This window comes from Planococcus citri, chromosome 3 (assembly GCF_950023065.1).
Source record: "Planococcus citri chromosome 3, ihPlaCitr1.1, whole genome shotgun sequence".
Taxonomy (NCBI): domain Eukaryota; kingdom Metazoa; phylum Arthropoda; class Insecta; order Hemiptera; family Pseudococcidae; genus Planococcus; species Planococcus citri.
In genome coordinates, this window is record NC_088679.1 from 32,801,104 (window position 1) to 32,827,438 (window position 26,335).

The following is a 26,335-nucleotide window of genomic DNA, read 5'->3' on the forward strand; positions in this document are numbered from 1 at the left end:
TGTTATAGGCAATTCTCGTTTTTCAAATGTTGACATCGAATGACATTTTGAAAATTCTCACTTTTCCAATTATGTATACTAGTAGTACCACCAGTTAAGGTTGACATTGAACATACGATTGAACGATTTCTTTCATATTTATTTTCATTATGAAATTTTCGTGTAATTGTATTGAAATTTAAACTCGAATTCGTTAATTGTTTAATTTAAGGACTGCTAAGTGATTGTTACTTTGTTACATACATTGAGTTTTCTTTTCTACAAGGGAACTTGCGTTTTTCTGAGCGTTTAAATGAATTTTCCTCTTCGTTATTTGCATTTTTCTGAAGCTACTACTGTTATCAGTTTTGAGACCGAAGAAAGTTCCTTCTTATGTTGATTAATGGGTTTCCTGTTCTGTGGGAATGTACTCTAATTACTCGTGTAATTATGTACTAGCGCCGGTATGTAGTTGTATTCTTTAATTACAGGTATTATTGTTGAAGAGATTTTTGACTTTTAAATTAATACTTGTCGTAATGTTTATGTTTTTTTTTTGTTCGAGTCGTGATAAAGTAGTTTTGGGATGTTCTAAGTGATATTTTTCATATGTTACTGTAATCGATTTGAAATTGAAACAAAAAGAGCTTAACATCGAACATGATTATTTTATCGGTATAAATAATTACCCCTCGAGATACAACTTGTAACGTTATAAAATGTATGAAAGAAAGTATGTAATGCACATCAGAATACAGTCGTTTGTTATCGACTACTCATCGACGACGCCAGGTTTCATTTCGAACCAGATTAGATTTTATAGTTTACAGTGAAAGTGACTCGCCGCTGGTGCGTTGGTTTGGTTGGAAGCGATGAATACTTGTTTCTTGTTTTGCGGCAATTAACTGTTCAATACGGTAGTAGGTACTTTGCTATATTCGAGCTTCTTTTTATATGCAAAGGTCAATACTTTATTTTTCTACTTGCTCGAGTAAACGTTTAACGACATATTTTGTATAGAATGTAAACTTAATGAGGCCTGAAATGTTATGCAGCTCATGAGATAAACAAGAATTGCATTCATTAACGCCGACCCGGACTCGGATAGCTGATTTTTTTCTCATTTTTATCGATCTGCAGGTGAAATTTATTCAAAAAAGTAACCACCTCGCGTGATTTCATGACAATGCTACGAGCTTTGAAATTTGTTTACTTATTTGTGGAATTTTTAATGATTTATCGACCTTTACAGTGCTTTTACCCCTGAATTGAAACGATCCCGACTCATTCTTAACCCTTTGCTTGGTTTTAAACGACGTCGATGAGTCATCCTTTCACAAATGGAATAAATTTACACAAATTAGTCCGGCGTGCCATTTCGTAATGAGAAAAAATACTCGTAATTTTTTTTATCGATTTATTCCTACAATGGCTGTGTATGTAAACTGTAATGTTGACCTTTGAATAAAGCACAATCAGAACAGTTATTTTGTCTACGAACTTATTCGAGAGACGATTTATCTGCCAAGTCATTCATCAGGTGAATAGAAAAAGTCTGGCGAAATAGTATAAATTCGGTCATAATAAACGTCAAAATGAGATAAATTTCTTGTAGTGCTATTGTAACTTGAATTTTATTCCCCATTTTTTTCCGCTTTTATATGCGAACTTATTTAAACGCCATTACATTCATAATGGACGATTATTCGTCCATTAGTACTCTTTTTTCTTGGTTTTTCGTTTAATTTATGCGAGTATTTGTATGGTTTTAAGAGGCCAAATAGGCTACTTGTAGTTGGAAAAAGGTTTCAAATGGTATAACATGTATTAGTCGTCGGTATTGTTTATTTTTTTCTCATTTTATTCGTCAAAAGTATTGCGTTGCTATGAAATTTAATATCTAATCGGTTACTATTACGAGTCGAGTCATCCAGCTAAGTAATTTGTTTGACGGATGTGGAAACTCGACGGCTCAAAGAAAAGGGAAAAAAATCATTCACAAAGTTGTTAATTGAGATATAATAAACGGGTCCAGGTTTATGGATTTTTCGATCCAAGAATAACGCACTAAAGTACTAAATTACACGTTGAAAATTTTTTTCCTCCCAGTGTGCACGCGTATACCGAGGAAAAAAAATGTAATATGTTGGTCTCTGAAGGGAAGAAAAAAAACCAAAAACTCGTTATAAGACAGATAGCTTTAAAAGAAGTGTGGTTTTTAATAGCCCGAAGTGGAAAATATGTGTGTGTGTAGGTTAATGCATAACGGATCCAGATAACAGATGTTATAAATCGTGAGATATTGCGCAGTGGACATGACCCGCGATCGTGCTACGTACAATGAAAGGTAAAAATTTATGACTTTTGTCTGGCTTTGATTGAAATTATGTAGCCTATAAGCCGCAGCCGCAGCCGTCGACTGCCTGCAAATGTATCAGCATCTGAGTAATTGCAGGCTACGATGCAGACAAGCCGATATATGCGGTCGTTTAATTTACCCAGTATAATGTTTCCAGCGTATAGGTGAATTGTGTACAGTTTAAAGTTTCCTGGCTTCTTTCTTCGTCTTCGGTTTTTTTTTTCATGTGCGAAGAGATGTATGGTCTTGACTTTGACATTGATGAGTTGGTTGGAAATGTGATATGGAAAAATACGAGTTTATTGATTGATGGAAAGAAGAAATATTAATGCGGGAGATTACGGCCCTTTTTATGAAAGAACAAGGTTGCTTGATAAAGGGAGGTAGAGGGGATTCCCTGGGAAATCCTCGTGGTGGAAAATTGCTAGAAAATAATGGTGAATTTTAGTTTCCATATTTTTGTTGTTTCAGTTTCCAATGCCGATTCGAATCAATGAGAATTTACAGTTTAAAAAAATGTTCAAAAAATCCAGAAAATTCGTCTGGTCAGGGCATCTAAATAGGTCTCGAAAGTGAATTCTAAAAACCCCGAATTTGACTGAGTAATTCAAGATATTATGAAAAATTGGTTGAATTTTCATTGAAATCCTTAATTTTTGTATCAATTTTTCGTTTTCGGAAAAAATGCGCAAAATTTTGAAAAAATTGAAAAAAATGTGAGTTATGTCATTTGACTGAAAAAAAATTAAACATGAAGGAACATTGTAAAAAACATATCTAATTATTTTCCTGCTGGTAAACTTTGACCCTGACATCGAAGCATGCCATTTTTATGAAGACCAATCATTCATGCCCAGTCTACTTCAACGTACCTACATTTTTGTTGCGAAAAAAATATTACATTGTAATTGAAAAATATCGGACCTTTTTTTTTTTTTGAAGAATAATTGAAATAATTATTATAAATTGAAACACAGACGTTGAAAAAGTAATCAAACGTGTGATTAGTTTGGTGATAGCGAACGTGCCATCGATACGAATTAATATCACTTTATCGTTTCCTGTGTAACTGTTCGTATAGTCATTATTGAAGTATGACGTTAATTTGAAATGGAATCAAGTAGGTGTTGCGAGAATTTATTACAGTATATTAGATGCTCGATCGACATTAATAGAGATGTTACACGGACTCTTGACCTTTTACCTGCGTTTAGTGTAATTTTATCGCGTATTTTAAAAGTTCGCTATTGATTCATGTAAGATTTAAAATTGCGTATTGTGTTATCGCAGGCCTTCGTATTCGTAGACTGTGAATAAAATTTTGGTGTCTGAAAACCAAGCATCAAGTATGGGGGAAAGAAGCCGAAAAACACGAGCTCGATTATAAAAATTCGATCGAAATAAATAATTAAAACAGTAATTTCAAATCGATACGAAGTTTTCGCTTTTTATATCCTTCGAAATTCGAGCAAAAGCTCGCATCAAGGTTCATGGCCCAGTGAAAGAAAAAAGTGTCCTGGGAATTTCGACGGGACGACAGAATTGGGGTATAACTATATGCCGACGTCAGCAACTTGCAACGACAACGAGCAAGTCGATGTTTTTACTAGAATTCGTTCAATGTCATGATTGTGGGTGTTGCGTAAATTACCTACCTACTCGTTTACTTTACCAGCTATAAGCCATCAGTTCTCACTGCGCTACTGGAATTTTTCTTTCGCAATCACCATTCACAACGCGTCTTGGTTCGATACGTGTAAAAAAGTAATGAAGAGAGGGTTTGGGGGTGGAAGATATACGAAAGAAGGTAAAAATTCGAAACTGACATGCTTAACCCTCTGCATTACTTTTTTTTGGGGCGTTGAAAAAATTTTTTGTGATAGTTTTTCGGCTACTAATGACCGGGAAAATACTAAAAAAAAATCAACAATCAAAATTGGGGCTCTGGGGGTGAAAAAATGGGGTTGGCCCGAAAGGAACAGTCATGCAATTCTGTCAATAGAAAATATGATGAGTAATAAGTGCAACAATGCAGTATGCAAGTGAATAAAAATGCTTCCTTCGGTGAAAAAAAATCAATTTTAGATAAATGGAAAAAATTCAACGAAGTACGAAAAAAAATCAACAAAAAATATTACACAAAATGGCACGAAAATTTGAAAAAAGTACAAAAATTTGTGAGAAATGGCACATGTATCAAATAAATTATCAAAAAAAATGATATAAAAAACCGCAATAATCAATAATGACATAAAAAAGTGAAAAAAATCGTGCAAAAGAGCTTCAAAATTGATTAAAAGTGAAAAGTCGATAGAAAATTGATAGGTAAATCGAGTGAAAATGGTCTGAAAATCAAAAATGTATAAAAAAATTGCTAAAAAAATACCATTAAAGCAGCTAAGAAAGCAAAAAAAAAATTACGAAAAAATAGTGAAAAGCAACATTTTTTCCCATGACCGGCCCTTTTTGGTATGCTTATTAAAATCAATTTTACTATGTATGGTAATTAATTAAATTTTTCATTTCAAATTGCTCTGTTTTTTTTTGATAAATTTAAAAACCGAACCAAAGTCAACAAATTTCCAAGCCAGTAAAACCATCGGTCCTAAAGGTGGGTTCGTGCGTCAGAAGGATAATTTTTACGAAACGAAAAACAGAAAGTAGGAGCATCTGATCGATAGATAATCTGGTACGGAGCCGGGTACAACTTTTACGAGCTTTTTCGTCTGCCAAAGGCAAATATAATTGGAAAATCTACTCGTATCCTTGCAAGTGTAAGTGTACAATGTACATAAGAAAGAACTGGAATTGAACTTACAATATTTCACTCGTGCGTACTTGGTAAGACTTATGTGTAAAAGAAAATTTCATTTTGGTGCGTGAAGTCAAAGTTGTTTCAAACTCTCTACGCTAAATAAATTTTTCATTTTACGCTGAGATTTTTTGAAAAGGTTATATCAAGGTGGTATTTTGCATTTTGGAAAGAACATGCGTTATAAGCTCGGATTCTTTTTTTATGGTTGTGTGAAAAGTCTGACATTCGCATTTGACTTTACAACGTACATTTTTTTTTTTTTTAGTAGTAACTAACTGACTATGTAAGTATGTTCTACGAATTGCGAATTATTCTAAAAATTTGTTGTTGGGTATTTTTCTTGTTTTGTAATTTAAAAAATGATGAGCTCCTGATTCAATAATTTGTAGATATTTCATTTCGAAAATTTTTCACCCAAACAGAATAATGATGGCAGATTTCAGGATTTTTTTCAAAAAGAATCATCCGTCTTGAAAATTGTCCAACCTAAAATTAAATTTTGAAAATTTTGAAGGAACAAGCTGCCCCTCTTTATCTAGTCGCCCTCTATTGAAAGCTGAAAATATTACGATTTTTTTTTCAGTAATTTTTTTAAAAGTGCTTCTGACCAATGTTTTTTACTCATGTTGTTGAATTATTTTTGAAAAAAATGTCCAATTCTTATTCATTTACTTTGTTGGAAATTAAGGATTTGAGCTTTTTCAAAACTTTCATTTTCTAAAATGAATTTTCTTTGAAAGCTCAACTTTTTTGTGATTTGGGCAGTCGGGCAGGGTACCCTATACACTCTTCAAAGCAAGTTATTCCCCCAACATGGTAACCTAGAGAACCTTCAAATGGTAAATTGAAACTTTATTCAATAAATTTTTCACCCTCGTGTAAAAAAAATTGTGAACAATTTTCATAAATTTGAATTTTTATGGAGTACATATCTTCTTTCTCGCAACCTTCTAATTTTGTGGCATGTTGCTGAATTAAATTTCCTGAAATAAGTTACCAGATTGTGTGCCCCTCCCTTTCCCCACATGCCTGAAAATTTGATTTTAAATTCATAAAAATGGGCGCGTTTTTGCTTTTTTAGGGTGTCTAACAGGTACTGCAGGTACTGCAAGTACTGTAAAAGTACTGCATTGAAATCCTCGGTACTGCAAGTACTGTAAAGTACTGCATTTTGCCTGAAAAGTACTGTATTTTTTCTCAAAATCATTGATTTAAAATTTTTTCAAAAACCTCAAAATGAATTAATTGGTGAAAATTTAAAAAAAATGTTCATTTTGTACCTCAAAAGATGCAGGGTGTCCACAAGCCTGGAAAACCTGGAAAAGTCAGGGAATTTCGTAATTTTCACGCAAAACCCCTGGAATTTTGAAAAAACGATCAATTGCAAATTTCAGATAAGGACCTGTTATGAAAGGAAAACATTATTTTTTAATTCTCGAACCACAAATTTTCAAAAGCTTTTGCCCTCGCTTCGCTCGGGCTTGTTTTCTTTTCTTTTTAAAGGACCAGATGAACATTTCTGGATAATAAAAATTAAAGTTTTAAAGTCAAAAAATGAACTCACGAAAAAAAAAAACATCGTTTTTATGCAACTCGAAATACAAATTTACAAGAGCTTTCGCCCTCACTTGGGCCTGTTCTGTTTTCTTTTTCAAAATCAACTTCCTTTAAAAAAGCATTATTCAAATTCTAAAGTTTTAAAAGCCAAAAAAAACCTACTCGTTCTCACATAAAAAAAACCTTGTTTTTATGCCTTTCGAAATGCAAATTTTCGGAAGCTTTCGCCCTCGCTTCGCTCGACCTTGTTCTCTTTTTTTTCAAAAGTAGTTAACTTCCTTCAAAAAAACATCATTCCAATATTAAAATTTGAAAAGTCAAAAAATAAACTCTTCTCATTAAAAAAAACCTCGTTTTTAAGCATCTAGAAATGAAATTTTCAAAAGTTCTCGCTTCGCTCGGACCAATTTGTTTCTCAATTTTAAGATGAACAAATTTCACATTTTGATGCCTCCAAAAAACCATAAAAGAAAAGATCGAAACATTTTCAAAAGTTATTATGAATATTGTAATCAATTGGCCAAACTTGATGCATGTTTTATTCATTTATTTACTTATTTTTAATTTAAAAAGTTAATAATCAAAGTTGAGCTGTTTTTTATATCCGAAGAAGTGTCCAGTTCGAAGAGAAGCTTATAAAAAAAATACACCCCCCCAAAAAAAAAATTTTTTTCTTTAACCAAAGTATGCGGTAAGCATAGAAAATTGAAAAAAAATGGTCTGGAAAAATGAAAAAATTGGTCTGGAAAACCTGGAAAAGCCAGGGAAAATCATTTCCAGAAATTGTTTCGATTGAAATACTTACAATTTTATCGACGAATTCCAACTGGTTCAAAAATATAATTTTTTTTCTTGGGGGGGGGGGGGGTTTAAGCTGGATAAAAAAATATATAAGGTACTGCAAAAGGTACTGTAAAAGTACTGCATTTCTTCGGAGAAATTTTGTTAGACACCCTGTTTTTGTGTCAATTTTTCGTGCAATTTTCACTCGAAAAGGAATTTCTTCTGTATTTTCATGGAATAATCGTATATTGAAAGAATTTTAGAAAATCATTTCATTTTGTGTTTCTCATGCCTAAAAATCTTGTTTTGCTTCCTCTTGGTGAAATCCTTGACTGATTAAGTGACTACTGTAATTTTCATTAATTTTCCGATATTAAATATTCTTTGAAAGGAAGTGTATTACACTTTGCTCCGTGAAAAACTCATTTTTCAAAAATTTTCCTTCTTACTCGTTTTAGTTAGTTCATCTTATTACGAATATTCTGCGATAAGTTTGAGGTTGACTATTTTTCTCTTGAAACGTATTGGAGCTTAGAGACTCTCCTCCAAAATTATACACCTCCGGCTAGTTCAGAGCCTACAAATATTGATCATATCCTGTGCAAAAATCTGAGAATGAGACACCAAAAAATCGAAATTTACATATTTTCATTTGTTGTGAAACGAAAGTAAAACCAAGTATCATGAATATAATTTTCTGGCCCAAAAAAGGCCATTAAGAAAGTCCAAAAGTTTATTCCTGTGATATAGTAAGCCTGTTTGTTTTAGTTCTCACTGTTCAAGGTTTAACATAGAACTGGAAATCTGGGATCTTTTATAGCCCGAACTGAGTAAGGACTATCTTGATACTGTCAGATGAGCTATCCACATCCACAAACCATTTTCTGGTTCTTTTCTCCCACACATTACATTATTTAGATGCTGTCAAAGATCATACAAATTTTGTTTTTTGACTTTTAATGAATATTTTTTCGAGCCCTGCCCTCTTCAGTGCCCCTTATACTTTCACCTCAATAAATGAAAATTACGTACGTATAATTCCAACGTGCGTGGGAGGATTCCGAATCTTTCGTAAATTGAATTTTGTATTTGTTGTGTGAACTAATCATCTTAAGTGGGTTTCTATTCTGTCAGTCTTAAATGTGATTGAGTTAGTAGTCGAGGAATCGTCTTGGCTTCGTCGTCGTCGTCTTCAAATACATACATAAATTCTGTTTAATCGAAAATAGGTTTTTTTTTATCATTATTTTACGAATTTATTCCCATAAGTATACTTAAAAGGTAAATCTCGTAATTTGACGGAAATTGAAAAGGAAGGAAATAAGTACAATAAGTCGAAGACACGAATAAAAAAACGTCATGTTTATGGTCGAGTTTACAGTATGTGGAAGTACGCATCGTATACATTGTGTATTTTATGAGCTCGTTAATATACGTATGTATTATACGCACCATTATTTGTGAAAAAAGTTTTAATATATTTACGTGGGTATGTATTATAATTGTCGGACCAAGTGCATACTTTTTTCGCTCTTCTTTTCACTTTACTTTGGTTCGTGACATTTGCCTCGGGTTATGTTTCCGAGAGTAGATAAAAGTTATGTGTATGACGAATGGCACGACTTTTATTTGATGGATGATAGGTGTAGTGTGCTTGTGTCGGTGCGTTTACGCCGAAGATAATATTAATATTGTTTTCGTGGCGAAAGAAAGACCATTAGGTACAATTTACGAATAAATTCAGGTGAAAATTTTTCCATTTCGCGAAAGGTGCCTTGAGTGAGCTTATAGGCTATGCCAAGCCGCAAAAAAGTACACAGCGTGGGTTCGACTTTCGCGATGTACGAGTACGCTCGTGACATGGTAGGAGGCTATGCGGAAATATGTATAAGATGTGGTATTTGCAAATTTATAATGCGCTACGTTCATTGCGTTGGTTGCGGAATGCGGGCGCGAAAGCGGCATGCTGCCGAATAGATAAGATTTCAAAATATGAAGAAGGCGATCGCGATATTTGAAAAATTTTGTTCATCTATATGGTCGTCATTGTCCTAGGTCGTATCGTAGTTGAAAGAACTTGAGGCTGTTCTAGGTTCTGCTCGAGATAATGTCGTCGGTGGTACGTACTTATAGGTATAATTTCGTGCAAATATGACGAGTATTTAAATGATTTATACGCCATCGTGTCGTACATATGTGTTGAGTTTTGGACCGGTTTCCGCGCTCGCGTGTAAAATTGTAATTGGAAAAAATTAACGAATAAACGCGTCATGTCAATAATTTGTTGCTGAATTTGGAGTCTCGTATACGTAGGTACATTTTGTGTTGCATGTTAGCGATTAAATACATTCAAAAAGAGCAAAATAAACATACAACACGACGAATCAGCCGCTGAACAAGGTACACGTGTAAAGAGATATTATAATTAGCGGCTGTGCTCTGGGACCGCGAGATTATTCGCTTTTTAAAGCGTACTTAACTTTTACGTATAAAGTACGCGGCGCGTTTAATGCCAAGGAAGGCGGCAGAGTGTAGAGAAGCGGGGTGCAGGGCGAAGTCGGCGTAATTGATATGACAGGTATGAGACTTTGATTAATTTTATTGTTACATTGTATGCCCGATGAACCCCGATCCGATGTAATGGTGACCTACACGAGACGATGATTTTGATAAGTATCATTTGTGTTCTGAGTGTTGTTGTTTTTCAGCGGTTGAATGATTGAGGAAGTGTATGAGTGCTTTTCAAGCTGAATTTTTTCACTCTGTAAGGAAAAAGTAGTAGAAATTGATGTTTTCATGAATAAAAACGTAGAATTGTAGACAAAAGCTGATCAAAGAAAATATTGTTCGAGACCAAAAAAAAATGGAAAAATGAATCATTACTCATTGTATAATTCGGATTTTCCTCAAGAATTGAAATTATCTTAGAATTTCTTATTCAGGGTGATTTCTTTGATTTTTTTTGGATGAAAACAATTTCCAAGATTTTTAAATTGAGACCTCAAAACATAGGTAATTGTAGTTTTCAACTTGAAATATGACTAAGAAAATGGCTCTTGCAGGCACCGTTGCGGGTCACTTTTAAAAGTGACTTGGTCACTTTTTTCACGAAAAGTCACTTTTGGTTACTTTTTTCATCAAAAGGTCACTATTGGTTACTTTTCTTCCACAAAAGTCACTTTTTATCGTTTTTCATCCGAATTATCTTTTTTTTACTCATTTTCAAAGGATTTTATGCGAATTTTCTTCATTAAACAATTTCAGAATTTTATTTTTAAAAAAACACAAATTTTCACTTTTCGAAACATCATTTTTCAAAAGCTTTTGCCCTCGCTTCGCTCGGGCTTGTTTTTTTTTCTTTTTAAAAAAATCAAGTTTTGAAGCCAAAAAATAAACTTACAAAAAATGTCGTTTTTATGCCTCTCGAAATACAAATTTTCAAGAGCTTTCACCCTCGCTTAGGCATATTCCGTTTTCATTTTCAAAATCAACTTCCTTCAAAAAAACATCATTCAAAATCTAAAATATTAAAAGTTTAAACGAACTACTCGTTCTCATATTTAAAAAAAAAAAAGGATTTTCCTGTGGGGCTAGTGAGAATAAAGTAAAGTTTTCGGGTGAGATATGTATTATGTCGGTTCGTGATTTCATTGAATACAGTACCGATTTCTTATTGAACGGTTTTTACTTTTGTTTTTCGATTTTTTGCTCTCCTGAACGCTGGAATAAAAAAAAATGGTCACTTTTTTCACTGCTGAAAGTCACTAAAGTCACTTTTTTAAAGAAAAATTTTGCTACGATGCCTGCTCTTGGAGTAATTTACAGCAACCCAATCGCACCTGGTTTTTATTTTCTAAATCTCAGCAATCCAATCGTGCGTTTAAAGATTTCGTTGCAATTTTTCGAAAAATTTGAGCCCTCTCACTCATGTAAAAACAATAGTGGTGGGATATTATCGATATTTATCAATATATATCTATATGGAACTTGCTTACTATCTGAGACCCGGTACATCGTACTGACGATCCGAGGCCCGCGTCTTTGACACTTAGAAAAATTTTAAAGAGTGCCTAGTAAATTCGTTCGCGCATGCGCCTCGATAGCGGCTAATAAGCGGAGTCTAGAGCCGTTTGGTGCGATCTCTAACGGGTGATTTTTATAGGAATGGCGCGAGTGTGAAGTTTCTGTGTGGGGTGAAGTAAGGTAAGCTGTATATACTGTAGAGTGTAGGTATGATACCTACTTTGTGAGTCCCAGACAAAAATTTGTCTATAGCATCCCTAAGGTGCGTACATCATAAAAATATAGTTTTTAATCGAAAGACGTTCCGAGACCCGCTAACGGGCCTCGGAACGTCGCGTCGGGTCTCGGATAGTCGATGTCACTTCCAGAAACGGGTCTGTATAAGCTGTAGCAAGCCTGTATCGATATTTGCCGCCGTCGATATATATCGATATTTTGAAGCCGATAATCGATTATCGGAAAATTTTTAAAAATTATGCAAAAATCCCGCAAATAAATTGTGCGAGGTATTTTTTTGATCTTTTTGAGCATTTTCAGACTCTTTTAGAGTAAAATAGTGATTATCACGGCTATTAATGGTAGCCATGGGCCACATCTGTAGAATGATGAAATGTTGACAATTACGTCATCAATGTCATCAGTATTTTAAAAAGCGCCAAATAGGTAGCTAGATACTGAAAAGGCAAAAAAATAAGGAATAGAAACAGCTTAGAGATGATTCAGTTTCTCTTTTCATCAAAAATCAGCTGTTTTATGGTCTTTTTATGAACATCAGAAACATCCGATATATATCGATATTATCGATATCAGACCTCCGATATTTTGACGATATCGATATCCCGAAATATCGATAATATCCCATCACTAAAAAACAAGGTCTCAAAACGTGATGTTCTATAGCTGCCTAGTCACATTTTTTTGGCATCTTGCGTAGTTTTTTTTGTTGACAATTTTAGGTGTTATTTTATTCGCTGATGTCATTTTTCAATTTTTTTTGGAGATTTTTTTATTAGTTTTTTTGAGCGTTCACAAGTATTTACTTAGTTCTTTGAAATTATTTTTGACTTTTTTAAGCTTTAAAACAGAGACGACTGCCTTCGAGTGAATGTTTTGCTATTTTTTTCCCGTCGCATTAAATTTTTTTAAAATGTTTCATTTTATCATCATCTTTGTTTTTGTCTGATACTTACTTTGTTATACAGAAAAATGCTTCAATTTATTACAATTTCAAAAATATTTTATTAAATACCTTTTTTGTTTTGGAGAATTGTGTTCTCATTGCTCATCATCAGTTTAGAGATTTTTTTGGAAATATTTCTTGGAAATTTCATTGAGTTTTTCAAATTTCTCATTTTTCTTGTTTTTTTATTCATTGTTGTTGTTGTTGTTTTTTTTTCAAAAAAAATGGTTCAATTTTCTTATGATATTGCATCAAGTGTTTTTTTAAAACTTTTCTTCGAATATACCTCTTTGTTCGGAAAATTTTTCACGTTCAAGAGGTCATCCAATTTGCCTTGAAAATTGTTTAAATTAGCTAAAAATTTATCAAACATTGTAAAAATTGAGCAAAATGTCGCAAAAAGCCCTGTTATGAATAAAAAATGTCTAAAAATCACAAAAAATTGAGGAAAAGGTTGAAATTGAATGAAATCGTGAAAAAATTACATGAAGCATAGTAAAAACCGTAAAGTCATCATAAAAATTACTTGAAAGTTACCAGAAATTGATAAAACAGTGAATAGTGTTATTATAACTCTGAAATTATAAAAAATTCTGACCTGATGGAATTTTTCAAATTATTAGTATTTTTCCAGTGATCAGCGTGACAAATTCTGTAAAAATCGACCGTTATAAAGTTGAATTTTATACCTACCTACGTAATTTTCAAAAAATAACGCCCAAACGTGGAAATTTGGTCATACAAAAGTCATCAAAAGGTCATCTTTTTTAATATTTTCGATGAAATATACACCTTGGAATATTTCCAGAATTTGGTCACGTGTCACTAAAAAAAATTGTATCCTGATTGCTGAGAAATTTTTTTGTGATTTGATAGGTTCATTTTGAGCAATGGTCTACTCTTTTACTGACCTCCTTTGCAGTTATTACAATCATATATTCTTCTGCATAAACGTCCTCCCCTTTAGATTAATTTTGCTGCTTGGGCTTCAATTGCTACAAGTCGTGTTCTAATACGGGCAGTTGTATTTTTTGCTTAAAATTCAGCCAATCAATTGTTCCAAAGACCAATGCAATATTTAATTAATGTTGAAGGAAATGTTATCATCATGTCATGGACTCAAAGATATATACACATGTCCCTTTCCTAGACCTAGACCTAGACCTGTCAAACTGCATTAGGTGTTATTTCTATCTTTTATGACTTTTTATTCAAGGTTATTGGGGTAAAAATGTGTTTTGTCAAGTGGTGTTTCGTGATTATTCTCCCTATTTCGTTATCAACGTAATTGTTCTGAAATTACAAAAAGGAATATAGGTGATATGCTTTTTGTTTTGGCGCGTTTTTGCGTGATTTATCATCTTGGTCTGAAACATAAACTCAGCCTGAACTGATGAAAATGTTTGGCGATAAAGACGAGTAAAACCTGAGTATACGTACGTGTGTGATGATAATTTTGTATACAACTTTTACATACGATATACTTGGAATTTTTTTGCGATAAATAAAGTAATAACAAATACGTAGTATTACGAATAATCGCAATGGATAATGGTGTTATGGTATATTGTGTTTAATATATTCGAATATAAGTCGTTTTATATTTACGATGTCAATACGGGATGGAGACGCTGCGGTATGTGTTTGACTTGAAATGTACTTACATATTTGCATAGGTAGATATTAATTTTTTCCTCATTTTAAAGTTTTTTTTTTCTTTCTTGTAATGGCATCGTAAATATTTACCATTTCACTTGTCAAACTTATACAAATTGCTGCTGTTCGTCGTGAAAATGATAACGAAAGAGGTAATTATTGGTGAATGTTGAGTCGTTGAGGATTTCCTTTTCTTAATTAACTTGTTTTTTGTTTTGAGTGATGGAGGAAAAGTTTTGAATATGTAGAATTGAGGGTATTCGGATGAATGAACGAATTATACAAATAAACCTACTTTAGGAGAATTTATTATGACAATGCACGTGGATTAGTGATAAAATAAGACTGTTAAATTGATAAGGCCCTTGTTTTCTTTTTTCTTGAAATTTTTTTCATACTGTGGTATTTTTCTTTACCTGTTATCGACTGTATAAACAACAAAACCAACAGCTCGTAGAAAAGGAAGAAGTACGATATGGTGCAGAAAACAATGCAGTGATAAACCAGAAACTCGACAGAAATATGCACTGAACTTGCGCTGTGATGAATTATCTTCGCTAATTAAAGAGATTCACGGTAAATTATACGCTGATTGACCGTTTTATGCGATCTAAGCGACATGATTGTGTCACCCTCCACCTTTCTATTATTCTATTCACAAGTTTCGACACGAAAACGAACAAGCGTTCATCGTTTATGCATATTTCTGTGGTGATTTCGTCTTTGATATAATGCGCGTGTGGCCAAGTCATTTTTTTAATAATCTATGCATTTTTGTGAAAATGTAAAAACAGTAGTTTTTTCTAAGTTTTTTGTCATTTTGCTTAATTTTTTCCATCATGTTTCAATACGGTTTTCTGAATAACTGTTGAACAGGAATAAATTCAAATCTGGGTCGGTTATTTTCAATTTTAAATAAAACAAAATTTGATCCGATTGAGGTGAAAACTGAAAACCTGAAATTTAGTTTGTATCATATTTTCGATCTCCCTCCGGTAATGAAAGTAGGTAGTCCAGGGTGTCTAACGATCATGAAAGTCATGAACAAGAATCATGAATTTTGGTAGGTGGTCATAAAAGTCATGAAAAGTCATAAATTTTGCTAGAAACACTTGAAATTTTTTTAAAAAGCCATTAAAAAAAATTGTTTAAAAAAATGAAAAAAATTGAAATATCTACTTACCTACAAATTAAAAAAAAAAAAATCTCGGGGGGATTTTCATGCGGTAAAAATGTGAAAAATAGGTCATGAAAAAGTAATTTTTTTCCGGGGAGTTTTGTTAGACACCCTGTAGTCGAAAATGGAAAATTCTGTCGAAACTCAAAAATGAGTGATAAAAAAAAATGAAGAAATCCGTAGGCGCGAAACATTTTTGAAGAAATTACAAGAATTGCTTCTACTATTTGAAAAATAGGTAGAAATTTTTCATGGATTGGCAGCACTGTCGAAATAATGTGACCGAATACTTTTGTTATTTTGACCTCATCAATTTTATTTTCGAGCTGAAGGGTGTGCCCCTTTTGAATTTTTGAACGAATTAATCTCAGATTCGGATTTTGGGTATCAAATTACATGCATTTTTTATTGAACATGAAAAATTTGAAAATTTTGAGTTTTTCTTTCCCTCCACCGCAACTTTTTTTGAATTTGAGGTCATAAATGATCAATAAAAAAAAGGCACTTTTGAAAACATTCCTCTTAATCAGCTTCCTAATTCAAAATTATGTCGTCCTGAACCTTAATTTTCATAGGTTCCTATTGAGTCTGAGAGGGGGGGGGGTGAGGAAAGGATATTCGAGTTGAGTTGATTTTTGAACATTCTGTAAAAAAGTGGTGAAAAAGTAATGGCTCTTTTTAACAACAAGAACCCGTTACATACCCTCAGAATGAAGCCTTCGAACATGCTTATTTTTTATACAGAATACAAGTTAGGTAAAATAATAGCTAAGTGAAACATGAATAGAGAATGGAATTTTAGTGCAAGAGTTGTTGGAGGGTGAAAGGATTCTACAGGAGAATAATTTATTGTTGTAAGTGCAGTAAAAGATGCAGTGAAAGCATATAAGAATTGACGAACAATGGAAGATGATGAATAAAGGAAGACACCAGTAACACAAAACGATTGAGTTGGTGGTTTTAAGCAGTTCTGGAGCCTATATAGAGGTATTTTTAAACAATCTACTAGTTCAAATTCTCATCAGGTACCTATTAATATAAATTTGATCGGATTTTTAAAATTTGTGTCGAAATCAATTTGAAGGAGTCATGAGAACAGGTACCTCAATCATACAACTGTCATATGTATGTCCATTAACTGAAAATTTTGAAAATTCGTCAGAAACTGTAACTTTAAAAGGGCTCGAAATTGCGAGCAAACGATTTAAGAGGTCTAAAGCAAGATGTCAGTTGAATTTCAGTTTTCTGATGTAATTTGGATGAAATTTTGATTTAATTTCGATCATAAATAAGCCAAATTTAATTTTTCAAAAATGATCTGAAATTCAAGTCATGAAACTCAACTCTCGATTTTTACCTGTAGATGTACATATTTTAGGCTCGTGTTTCAATTTTTCTTCATTTAATTCAAAAAATCTTTCTGCTCGTTGGAATACTTCCCTTGAAAAGTAATTAAATCAAGAAAAGGGGACCAGAGTGAAGGTTAATACAATGTATCGGTCGGGTCGAATAAGGATAATATACGACTTTGACTCGTAAATTTTCGGCATTGGTATACGTTATGTTATACGATATCGCACTTGATACGAGCACAGTAGCAGCCAGCAGGTAACGGGGATTAGACATTATGGCAGGTTTTGTTTATGTTATGACGAGAGGAAGACAAAGATGTGACGTTGACATGTTGTAGGTCTAGGTATATTACATACATACATGTATGCAAATGATTCATCGATTCATCGTCGTGTATATAGCATAGCACGTTGTTCTTGTTATATTGTAGTACTACGAGTAGGTATAGTTCTCTTACGTATGTCGTTGTTTATGTCGTAGTAGGTCTAGTGATGTACTATGTAAATTAGGGCGTGATATATAGCACATGAAAGGTGTACCGACATATAGGAGGGATTTTCGCTGGTTTATTACTATAAAGGTAGAAGGTACCATTAATATTTTACACATACGAGTATACGACAGAGTACAGTACACCACAACACTTATGTACGTTGTAATTGCAACCGATCGATATGTTGACTTCTTGGCTGTATTCGTATCAGCTGTTGAACTATACGTCTTGTACGAATATCAGACATGTATGGAGTAATTACCCGCTTTATTATTTTATGTGCAAGTGCAAATTACGTATATTTTGAGTACCTACTTACGAGTAGATGCCTATTTTTAGAGTACATACACATATTTGAGTGAATTTGAAGACTCTAGATTAACGATACGATTATTCATTATGTTTCAGCCGAAGATACACGTTTGAATCGAAAAAATACCACGACGAAGAATAGTGATGATTTTATAAAAATCCATCTCGGTCGGTTTCGACTTAGCCGAGAGGAACGCTCATCTCAATAAGCGTTCGGTACCGGGCGCTTCTGATTAAAAAGAAGACGAAATGAAAATGGTATTGTCTCAACGTCAGAGAGAGGAGCTGTAAGTATCCAGAATGATATTTAGTACATTGTATACCTAGTTATTGCGTATCGAAGTGCGTAAATAGTAGATACGTAGAAATATTCGTAATACGAGTTGAACGTAACCATGAGTCATGACGATATTTATGCTCGAAACGAGTTAGTGGATTTTTCAATTACCTGGATGAAATTAGATTGATAAAAGTACATTAGATTAGAGAAGTTAAGCTATACATACACATAGTCTTCAGGCTTATAAGTAGCGAGTACGAGTACCTGTGCTTCGATAATGTAATTAGAGCTACAGTACCTACAAATGGTATCCTAAGAATGTTGCGAATGAAGGGAACTTGCCATGGGTGTAATGAGCTGCCGAAGTGGCGCTACGTATCTTCGCCTGTGATCTCGATTTACGAGTCAGATTGGTCTACGAAAGGTGCCGCGAATCGGTATGGTCGCGTGTCCGACTCGTTTTCCCATCCGCAAAGGTACACGTTGGTATGGAAATTAGTCGGGTATTTTTGACGTAGATTTAACTATCCTGCTGTCCCCCTCTTCGTAGTTGGAGTCGTACACTGCTGTAAAATAAAAATGTAGATAAGAAATTCACTGGCTGAAATGCCCTTTTCTCTTTTTTTAAAGGCTAATTATTCTGTGAAGATTCCAACCCTCCCGTATTCCCAAAACTCTCTAGTTTCTGCATGAAACACTAATTTGAAAATTTTTCTTCACCTGTTTCCCCCCTCCCGTATTTCCGAGATTCACTCGTCCCTGCATGAAATACTGATGTTTGAAAAAATTTTCCAACAGAAAATTATTTTTGATTTTTTCCCCGAATTTTAAACAAACCGATTCATTTGTTGACAAGTCGGAATACACAAATACCCATAACATGTAAACTTTAGGGAAACCATAAGTTCAAAAAAATGGTCTAATCGAGATCCTTGACTTTGATGCTTGAAATGCAAAATAAAAAACACTATATCCCACTTTTCCTTCATCAAAACAAAAACAATGCCTGACTTTTCTAATATTTGAGAAAAACATTTGAAATAATGAAAAGTCTACGTTTAGAATTCAGAAAAAAATTATAAAAATCGGGAAATCGATTAAAATTATAAACTTGTTCAATTTATAAATGAGTAGTAAAATTTTTACGTGTCATAATTTTTTTTAGATGTCGTAAAAAAACAGCATAAATCGTTGAAAAATCGTTCTTTAACTCATGATAATTGTAAAAATCGTGAAAATGGTCGATGGAAATTAAAATCAATCTTTAGGTCACCATTTTTCTCTAAATCGTCAATTTTAGTCGTCAATTTCAAGTCCTCAGATTTTGCTGAATTTAGAATGGTAGCCAATAAAATTGACCAAGTGTGAATATTAAAAATATAGTAGCACTGTAAAATTTTTGCTCGAAAATTGTGAAAACTTTGAAAATAATCTCTGTAAAAATACTAAAGTATGGGAAATTTTGATAGAATTGATCGCAAGCTTTTGCGTTTGTAAACGATTTCCCTGCTTTTCATTGCTGGGTATAGTTTTGCCTCATTCCATTTATGCAGAAATAATTATAAAAATCATTGTTGAATTAACCTCTTAGTTACTCGAAATAACCAAATTAGTGAAAAAATTAGCATACCTAATTAAGCAAAATTTTGCGAAAATTTCTTGCAAATTGGATGAAAATTCCATAAAAACTGTACAAATTGGCTGAAAATTCACGAAACAATGTAAAAAATTCAGCAAACTATCGCAAAAATTCTCAAGTTATGAAAAAAATTAGTGGAAAATTACGAAAAATTGATCAAGTATTGAAATGAAAATGAAATCAGGGAAAAAATCACATGAAAGAATATAACAAAAACCGTAAATTTACATATTATGGAATTTCAGTGAGAGTAGTGTCAACTCTGAAAATGCGAAAAATTCTAATGTGATGATGATGAAGTTTTTTCATCATTTTTTCAGTGATCAGCACGAAAAATTCTGTAAAAATCACCCATCAAAGTTAAATTTGAAACCTTCGTGATTTTGAAAAAAGCTCGTCCAAATGTGGAAATTCGGTCTTCGAAAAATCATCAATAGGTCATCCTTTTTCATTTTTTCGATTTAGTTGACACGTATTTGAAAAAATTCTTGAAAATGTAATTTTTTCGTCCCTAAGTTTTTGTATGTTCAATTTTTTAAAAAACTGAGAAACGTTTGGTGAGCTAATTTTGACGTTTTTGTTCTAAAAGTATTGAAATCTTTCTCCCCACCCCTCCCAAAAAAAACTTTCAAGTCTCCATATTTGAAAATATTGAATTTTTTAATAAAATCAATTTTAGGATAAGTTTTATAAAAAACTTCTGCAATAAGGAATTAAATTTAGATGACAATTTAGAAAAATTGGTTCTTTAATAAAATGTGGTTTTCAAAGTTACGCGTATTTTTATAAAAAAAGCTCCCTCTGAGATAAATTTTTGAAATTTTTGAAATTTTGCTCTATTTTTTGATAATTTTTAATCTTTTTTCCCCAGCTTTTTGAGAAATATGAAATTTTGAAAACCTTTTATCATTAAATTCATGACTTCATGAAAATGATTGAAATTAAATACTCAATTAATTCCGTTTTTTTTTTTGGTAATATTTTTTTTTGTGATTCTTGAAAATTTAGGAAATATGTACTTGTCCATTTAAATACAAAACGCATCATTGAACGAAGTCTACTTTTATAGTAGATCGCTGTAAATACACTAATGAAGCGTAAATACGAGAAAGAGAGAGATAGAGAAACAACTACAACTACGTGAACGACATTGTACGCTTGTTAATATTTATACACATAAGCGGAAAATCTATCCGGTATTATCCCTCCTTTCGAGTAATTTTTTCAGAAAATTTCACGCGTTTTATTGGGGTCAAATTGAACAAGTCGAAAGGTTTTTTCATCAGGCATCGTATATGCATAGAGGCTTGCGAGTTGATATACTGTTCGTAGGGTTTCGTGAGAGACCTTCTAATGTTAATAAAATAACATATTAATACATGTAAGATGAAAAAGGAGGAAAAAATGACCGACAATCGGGCACTCATATACTCGTAGATAGAGATAGACGTTATAAAAGCGAGAAAGAAGACGCGGACGATATAGACTTATTACTTGCACTCGTATAATACATGTTGTATTCATTTCAATATTTACCTTATGTACCTAAGCACATGACTAATTTGTTCGTGGATCTAGTTTGAGTTGTGAGTTGTGTAGGTGTGTGGATCTGTTTTTAAGGACGCCGAGTTGTAGGAAAAATTCACGTGTATCGGTGTACGTATCTGTAGAGTTATCAGAAGGATTTTTGTAATGTGTACAAATTTACGCAGATCGTCAACTAAGTATGGTAATATAATGTACTTGGCATGAAGACAGAGAGCAGAAAAAAAAGAGGTGTTTATGTACATAGTTGGAGTTAATTATATGGACACCACGACTCCATAGAACAAGCGTCGAATAGCGAATGCGAATGATGGCTAATTTGAATCGAATTAAGGTTAGAAATGTCCATAATACATATACGCTGTGTACCTCGACATAGAAAGAAATTGTATAGGAATTAGGTATTAGTACAGGTACTGTGTAAATATACTCGTACTAATGTAAAAGCGAGAAAGAAATGAGAGATGTACGCCGCCATTTAGAGAAATATACGTACAAAAGCGACGAGAATATTTTTCACCAATTTAACGACTACGTTTCTAAATTATCGATAAACGACAATAATAACTTAATTGCTGTAATTATCAACGCTGTAATTATGCTACGACGCGGTATTATTACAATTTTTTTTGTTTCGTGAAATTATACAGCTAAAAGTTACATATAGATACACATTGCTGTAGACATTTTTGTAATTTTCATTTGTCGCGCGATGTTCTTTAATGAGTTGGTATTTGGTAAAAATGTTACGTATGATGATCACTGATGAGCTGTAAGAGCTAGAGGGGACTTTTACCAGTGGAAGTTACAGCGAGCGGAGGTGAAAGAAGAAATAATGCTATACTGTGTGTAAATTAAAATGATCTAAGTAGGTAATAACTGAATTTTAAATTTTAGGTTTTACGACTAATTGTAATCTTTTTCATTGTGAGGAAGTTGAGGGTTTTATTTTATTTTCGACGTAGGAAGAGGGAACTACATATACATATGATGATACTTATTTTGTAAATAAAGCGCTGGAATGTAGAGGATTTCGGTTGGAGTTGTAATTCATTGATTTTCATTAGAAAGAATTTCAGTGAAAATGTGAACTGGTTTAGTAAATTGGGCATTTCAATTTCATGAGTAATTTTTAATGTTAATTTTTTCACCGAATTTTCAAAATGAGTTTTGGTTGGATCTTGGATTTTTTTTTGGGGGGGGGGGGGTCTAATTGAATTAACACCTTGAAAATAGTTCACACGAAATCCAGTCGTTTTTTCCCCTAAATAGTAATAGGACGTTGTAAAAAAATTTAGTGTTTTGCTCAAATACGTGTTTTGCTGTTTTCTTAGAGTAGAGAATTTATAAAAAATCCATTTTTTCCATAACTGATTGCTGATGAGAAAAAAAAATAGATTTTAGCAACTAACTTTTAAAATTCAAAGCAAATTCAACAGTGGGTTGCTTAAGTTGTAAAAAAATGCGCAATTCATCCGGAATTGCGAATTTTCCCTTTGGCTTTCTCAATTTTTTTGCCATAATGGAAAAAAATACAGGAAAACCTTTTTTAAATCACAAGTTTACGTTTGCCCTCGCTTCGCTGGGCTACTTGGCTTTTTTTCAAACTCAAATAAGTAGTTCAAAAATCACAAAAATTGTACGAGCCTTGTTAGAGGTTGCCTGAAATTTTTTTGACAATTCTCTCGTTTTCTTTTTGTTTGTTTCAAAATGATGAAATGGGCAGAGAGAGGTGGCGAGAAGAAAGTGAATCTTGAACTCTTATGTACCTTCGTCCTTCATGGAGAAAAATGTCAAAGAATCTCTTATTAGAATATTTTTAAAATCTGGGGGCACCTTGAAGACTTGATTGGCTGTTTGGGGGGGGGGGTTGGAGAGGGTTAACTATGAATAGATTTGACGACATTTGACGCGGTGCGAAATTTTATTTTGCGAGTACGAAAAAAGCACCAAAAAAGCACGAATTTAGCTTTTTGGATTTTAGTAAACACCTTGCTTTTTCAAAATTTGGGGGAAATTTTTTTTGAATTTTTTGAGTAATCAACAATTTGAAAACCAATCAAAATGCCTTGAAATAAATTTAAACCCCTCTCCTTACTTACTCCTGCCTCAATACAATTTCATCGTGTCATATCATCCTAATTTTTGGACTCCCCCCCCCCTCTATCAACTATTTGATCGGTCATTAAACGTTTGTAAAAAAAAAAAAAAAGTAGCCGTCTTTTAGGTTGACAGAACGTTCAAAATTTCGGAAAACTCAGTGTTTTCTGGAGAGTCCGAATTTTGAATCGAGAAGTCGAAAAATATAAAAATTCAAAATTTATTGAAGAAGCCCCCAGAAGTATTTTCAAAAGTGGTCATTTTTATTGAAATTTGAACAAAATTGAAATTTCGTGTTTAGTGCCCTTTTTTCTCTAATACTCGATAATTCGAATTTTTCGAAAAGGAGATTTGTATCGATTAATTGTTTGTAGTGTGCTAAATATAATGGCGGAGATTTAAATTGAGAAAAATATTGAATAAGAATAAAAATTCAATCTCTTCATGAATAATGCAGCGGAACTGAAAAATGACGCATTGAAATTCGAAAAATGGCTCAAAATTTTTTGCGTGTCTTATTTCCACAAATACGTACGAGTATAATATTTTATCTTTATAGTGTAAGCATAACTTCGGAAAAATCCAAGTACCACTAATAAAATTTACTGGCACAGCAGTAGTACTGTACATATAGGTGATTTAGCTTGTACGTGTTTCTTGGAAAAATAGTAAAAAATATTCTTTCGATTAGTTCAACAACGATGACGTTGCGGTCGTTACACACGTAAAGGCCAAATCGCGTAGTCTAGTCGGCGACAACTGTATCGATCACCGCGTTGCACCCTTACTTATGCTAAAAGTGAAATTTCCCACACCCTTGTTTCAGCCCTTTCCTTTTATTATTATTTTTTTTTTTATTACGATTTACTACACACATCCATTCGTCGAATAAATCCAAGCACAAGGGTAGATTTAAACGTAGACATAATATACTCCTACACGTACGTATTATAGCGTGCATAATATAAACAGGTGAACTATTTTTTTCGACGAGACTTTGTTTTCGACGTACAAAAATCTGCGTTGTTTTTTTTCTCGTCTTTTTTGATGCGTAAAAGGGTATTTCAATTCGCTGGGGAAATGCTCAAATGTGAATAAAATGATTTGAATGGAACCTATAGGTGGTGGAAAATCAGAGGAAATGTCAGCATTTTTTATTGGTGACAGCTTTTCAGCCATAAGAAAGTTGGGTTTTGAAGTTTCTATCGATTTTTGGAGAAGATTAGTCAATAATAATTATTATACCATGTAGAAAGCTAAAAATACTTTCAAATGTAAAACATGTTACACTTGAGAATTGAATGTTTTTGATAACTACGTAGGTAATTCTGACCTCGTGAATCGATCGAATATTTTCCAGCCATTTTGGAACCATTCATCCGAATCGTAATGCTATGGAATTGGAAGGCTCATTTGAATAAAATGCTTTGAAAGTTATTCAAAATATAGAGAAAACTGTCAAAATACGTTCTATAAATTTCTGGATACCAATTTTTTTTTTTTTTTTTTGAAAATTCTTAAACAGAAATTGGCGAGAAAATAATATTAAAGTTTTGAAAAAGTTTGATTTCCGAACATTTTTCTTGATGTTTCAATTTATTTTTACATTCCTGAGATGCATTTTCAACATAATTTTTCCTCTGCATCTTTCTTTCATGATTACAAAGCAAAAAAGATTGAAATCTTCTGTCCGATCTTCAATCGTTGACTATAGCCAATCCCAAAATATATGTAATATATGGCCCAATGAAGAAGAAACGCGTGCAATTGTCTCAGCGAAGCATATGCTTAGGAAACTTCAATTTCCTACATTCCAGCCCAACCTATGGTCCACCAATATAGGATGCTACGTGTCCACCATATGCAATAACAATCACAATCATAATACTTAATGTGGTAGTAGGTACGAGTGAGTCGGTTAATTCGATTGCATCTTCGTCATAATACATTACAAAATCACATATAAATACACGTATCTGTATAGTAGTGTATACTCCTACGCTTCTGAATAATATGTACATCAGACGTAAGTATGTACTTCTCGCAATATGTGCTACGTCAATTACGACGTATTATCTATTCACACACTCTAACCAAAAAATATACGAAAGAGAAAGAAAGAGCGAGAGGTAGAGTAAAAAACCACGTCCTTATTTTCACTTGGTCTATTAAAGTTACTCGGCATAGGTACGTTGCTTTGGCCGCGAGAAAACAATACCTACGTAAAGAGTAAACCGTGCGAGCATCGTTCAACTAACGGATTTCCCATCTGTTTGTTGGCGCAGATTCTTCTGCCACCGACCAACCAAGCGGTACCTTTACGTATATAATTTTGATAATTTGGCCAAAGTAGCCGCGCTGCCTTCTCCGCCTTCGTTTTGATTCAATTTTTCGAGTTCTTTGGCGAAATTGCCCGAATGGAAGAGATGAACGATGCTCGTCACGTTCCGAAGAAGAGAATGAGAACCACGTATTTATTTTTATGTGGGGGGGGGGGATCTCGAACTTCATGTGCTTCGAAATGAAACTTAAGTTGGTGGCTCAAATTAGGAAATGGTGACAGTTTGCAATCGGATCCTTGGTCAAGATTTTGTTCAGTCGATGAAAAGGAAATTCCAGCCGAGGCAAGAAAATTACTTGGAGTCAATTATAAAATGAGGGGAGAAGATTCCCAGAAGTTGAACTGCATATTTTTCAATCACGCCACGTTCTTTCTTCCCCTTTAATAAAAAACGAAGATTCTGTCCGTAAATGTGGTTCATATGATTGAAATTCAAATTCAAATCTATTTATTGCAGTTGACAGCTTTTGCTATATTTACAATGTCAATGCAACAACAATTTGAACATAAAAAAAGGATTGATAGATAAAATTGAATGAGTACGAAATACATATAACATTAAGGGGGTCGGGTAGCTTATTATGGTTTTTTTGATTACCTCATTTTCTGAAGTGATATGGGTTCTAAACTTGATACATATAAGCCATCAGGGGCTGTAAAAACATAAAATTGTAGTAGGAAAATTAAGCTTCTCAAAATGCTACTTTTATAGTGTGAATTGGCAGTGTACAAAAAATACTTCA

The 26,335-nt window shown here is 33.1% G+C and overlaps 1 protein-coding gene across 1 annotated transcript in view; it reads left to right on the plus strand.

Annotated features, from left to right (window-relative positions):
* Window positions 1-26,335, plus strand: part of Lis-1 (LisH and WD40 domain-containing Lis-1) — a 43,712-nt gene that overhangs the window by 576 nt on the left and 16,801 nt on the right. Inside the window, exon 2 of the mRNA XM_065357772.1 lies at window positions 17,784-17,974. Within this exon, the coding sequence (XP_065213844.1) occupies window positions 17,937-17,974 (38 nt within the window). The 5' untranslated portion in view covers window positions 17,784-17,936. The remainder of the gene's footprint in view (window positions 1-17,783; window positions 17,975-26,335) is intronic.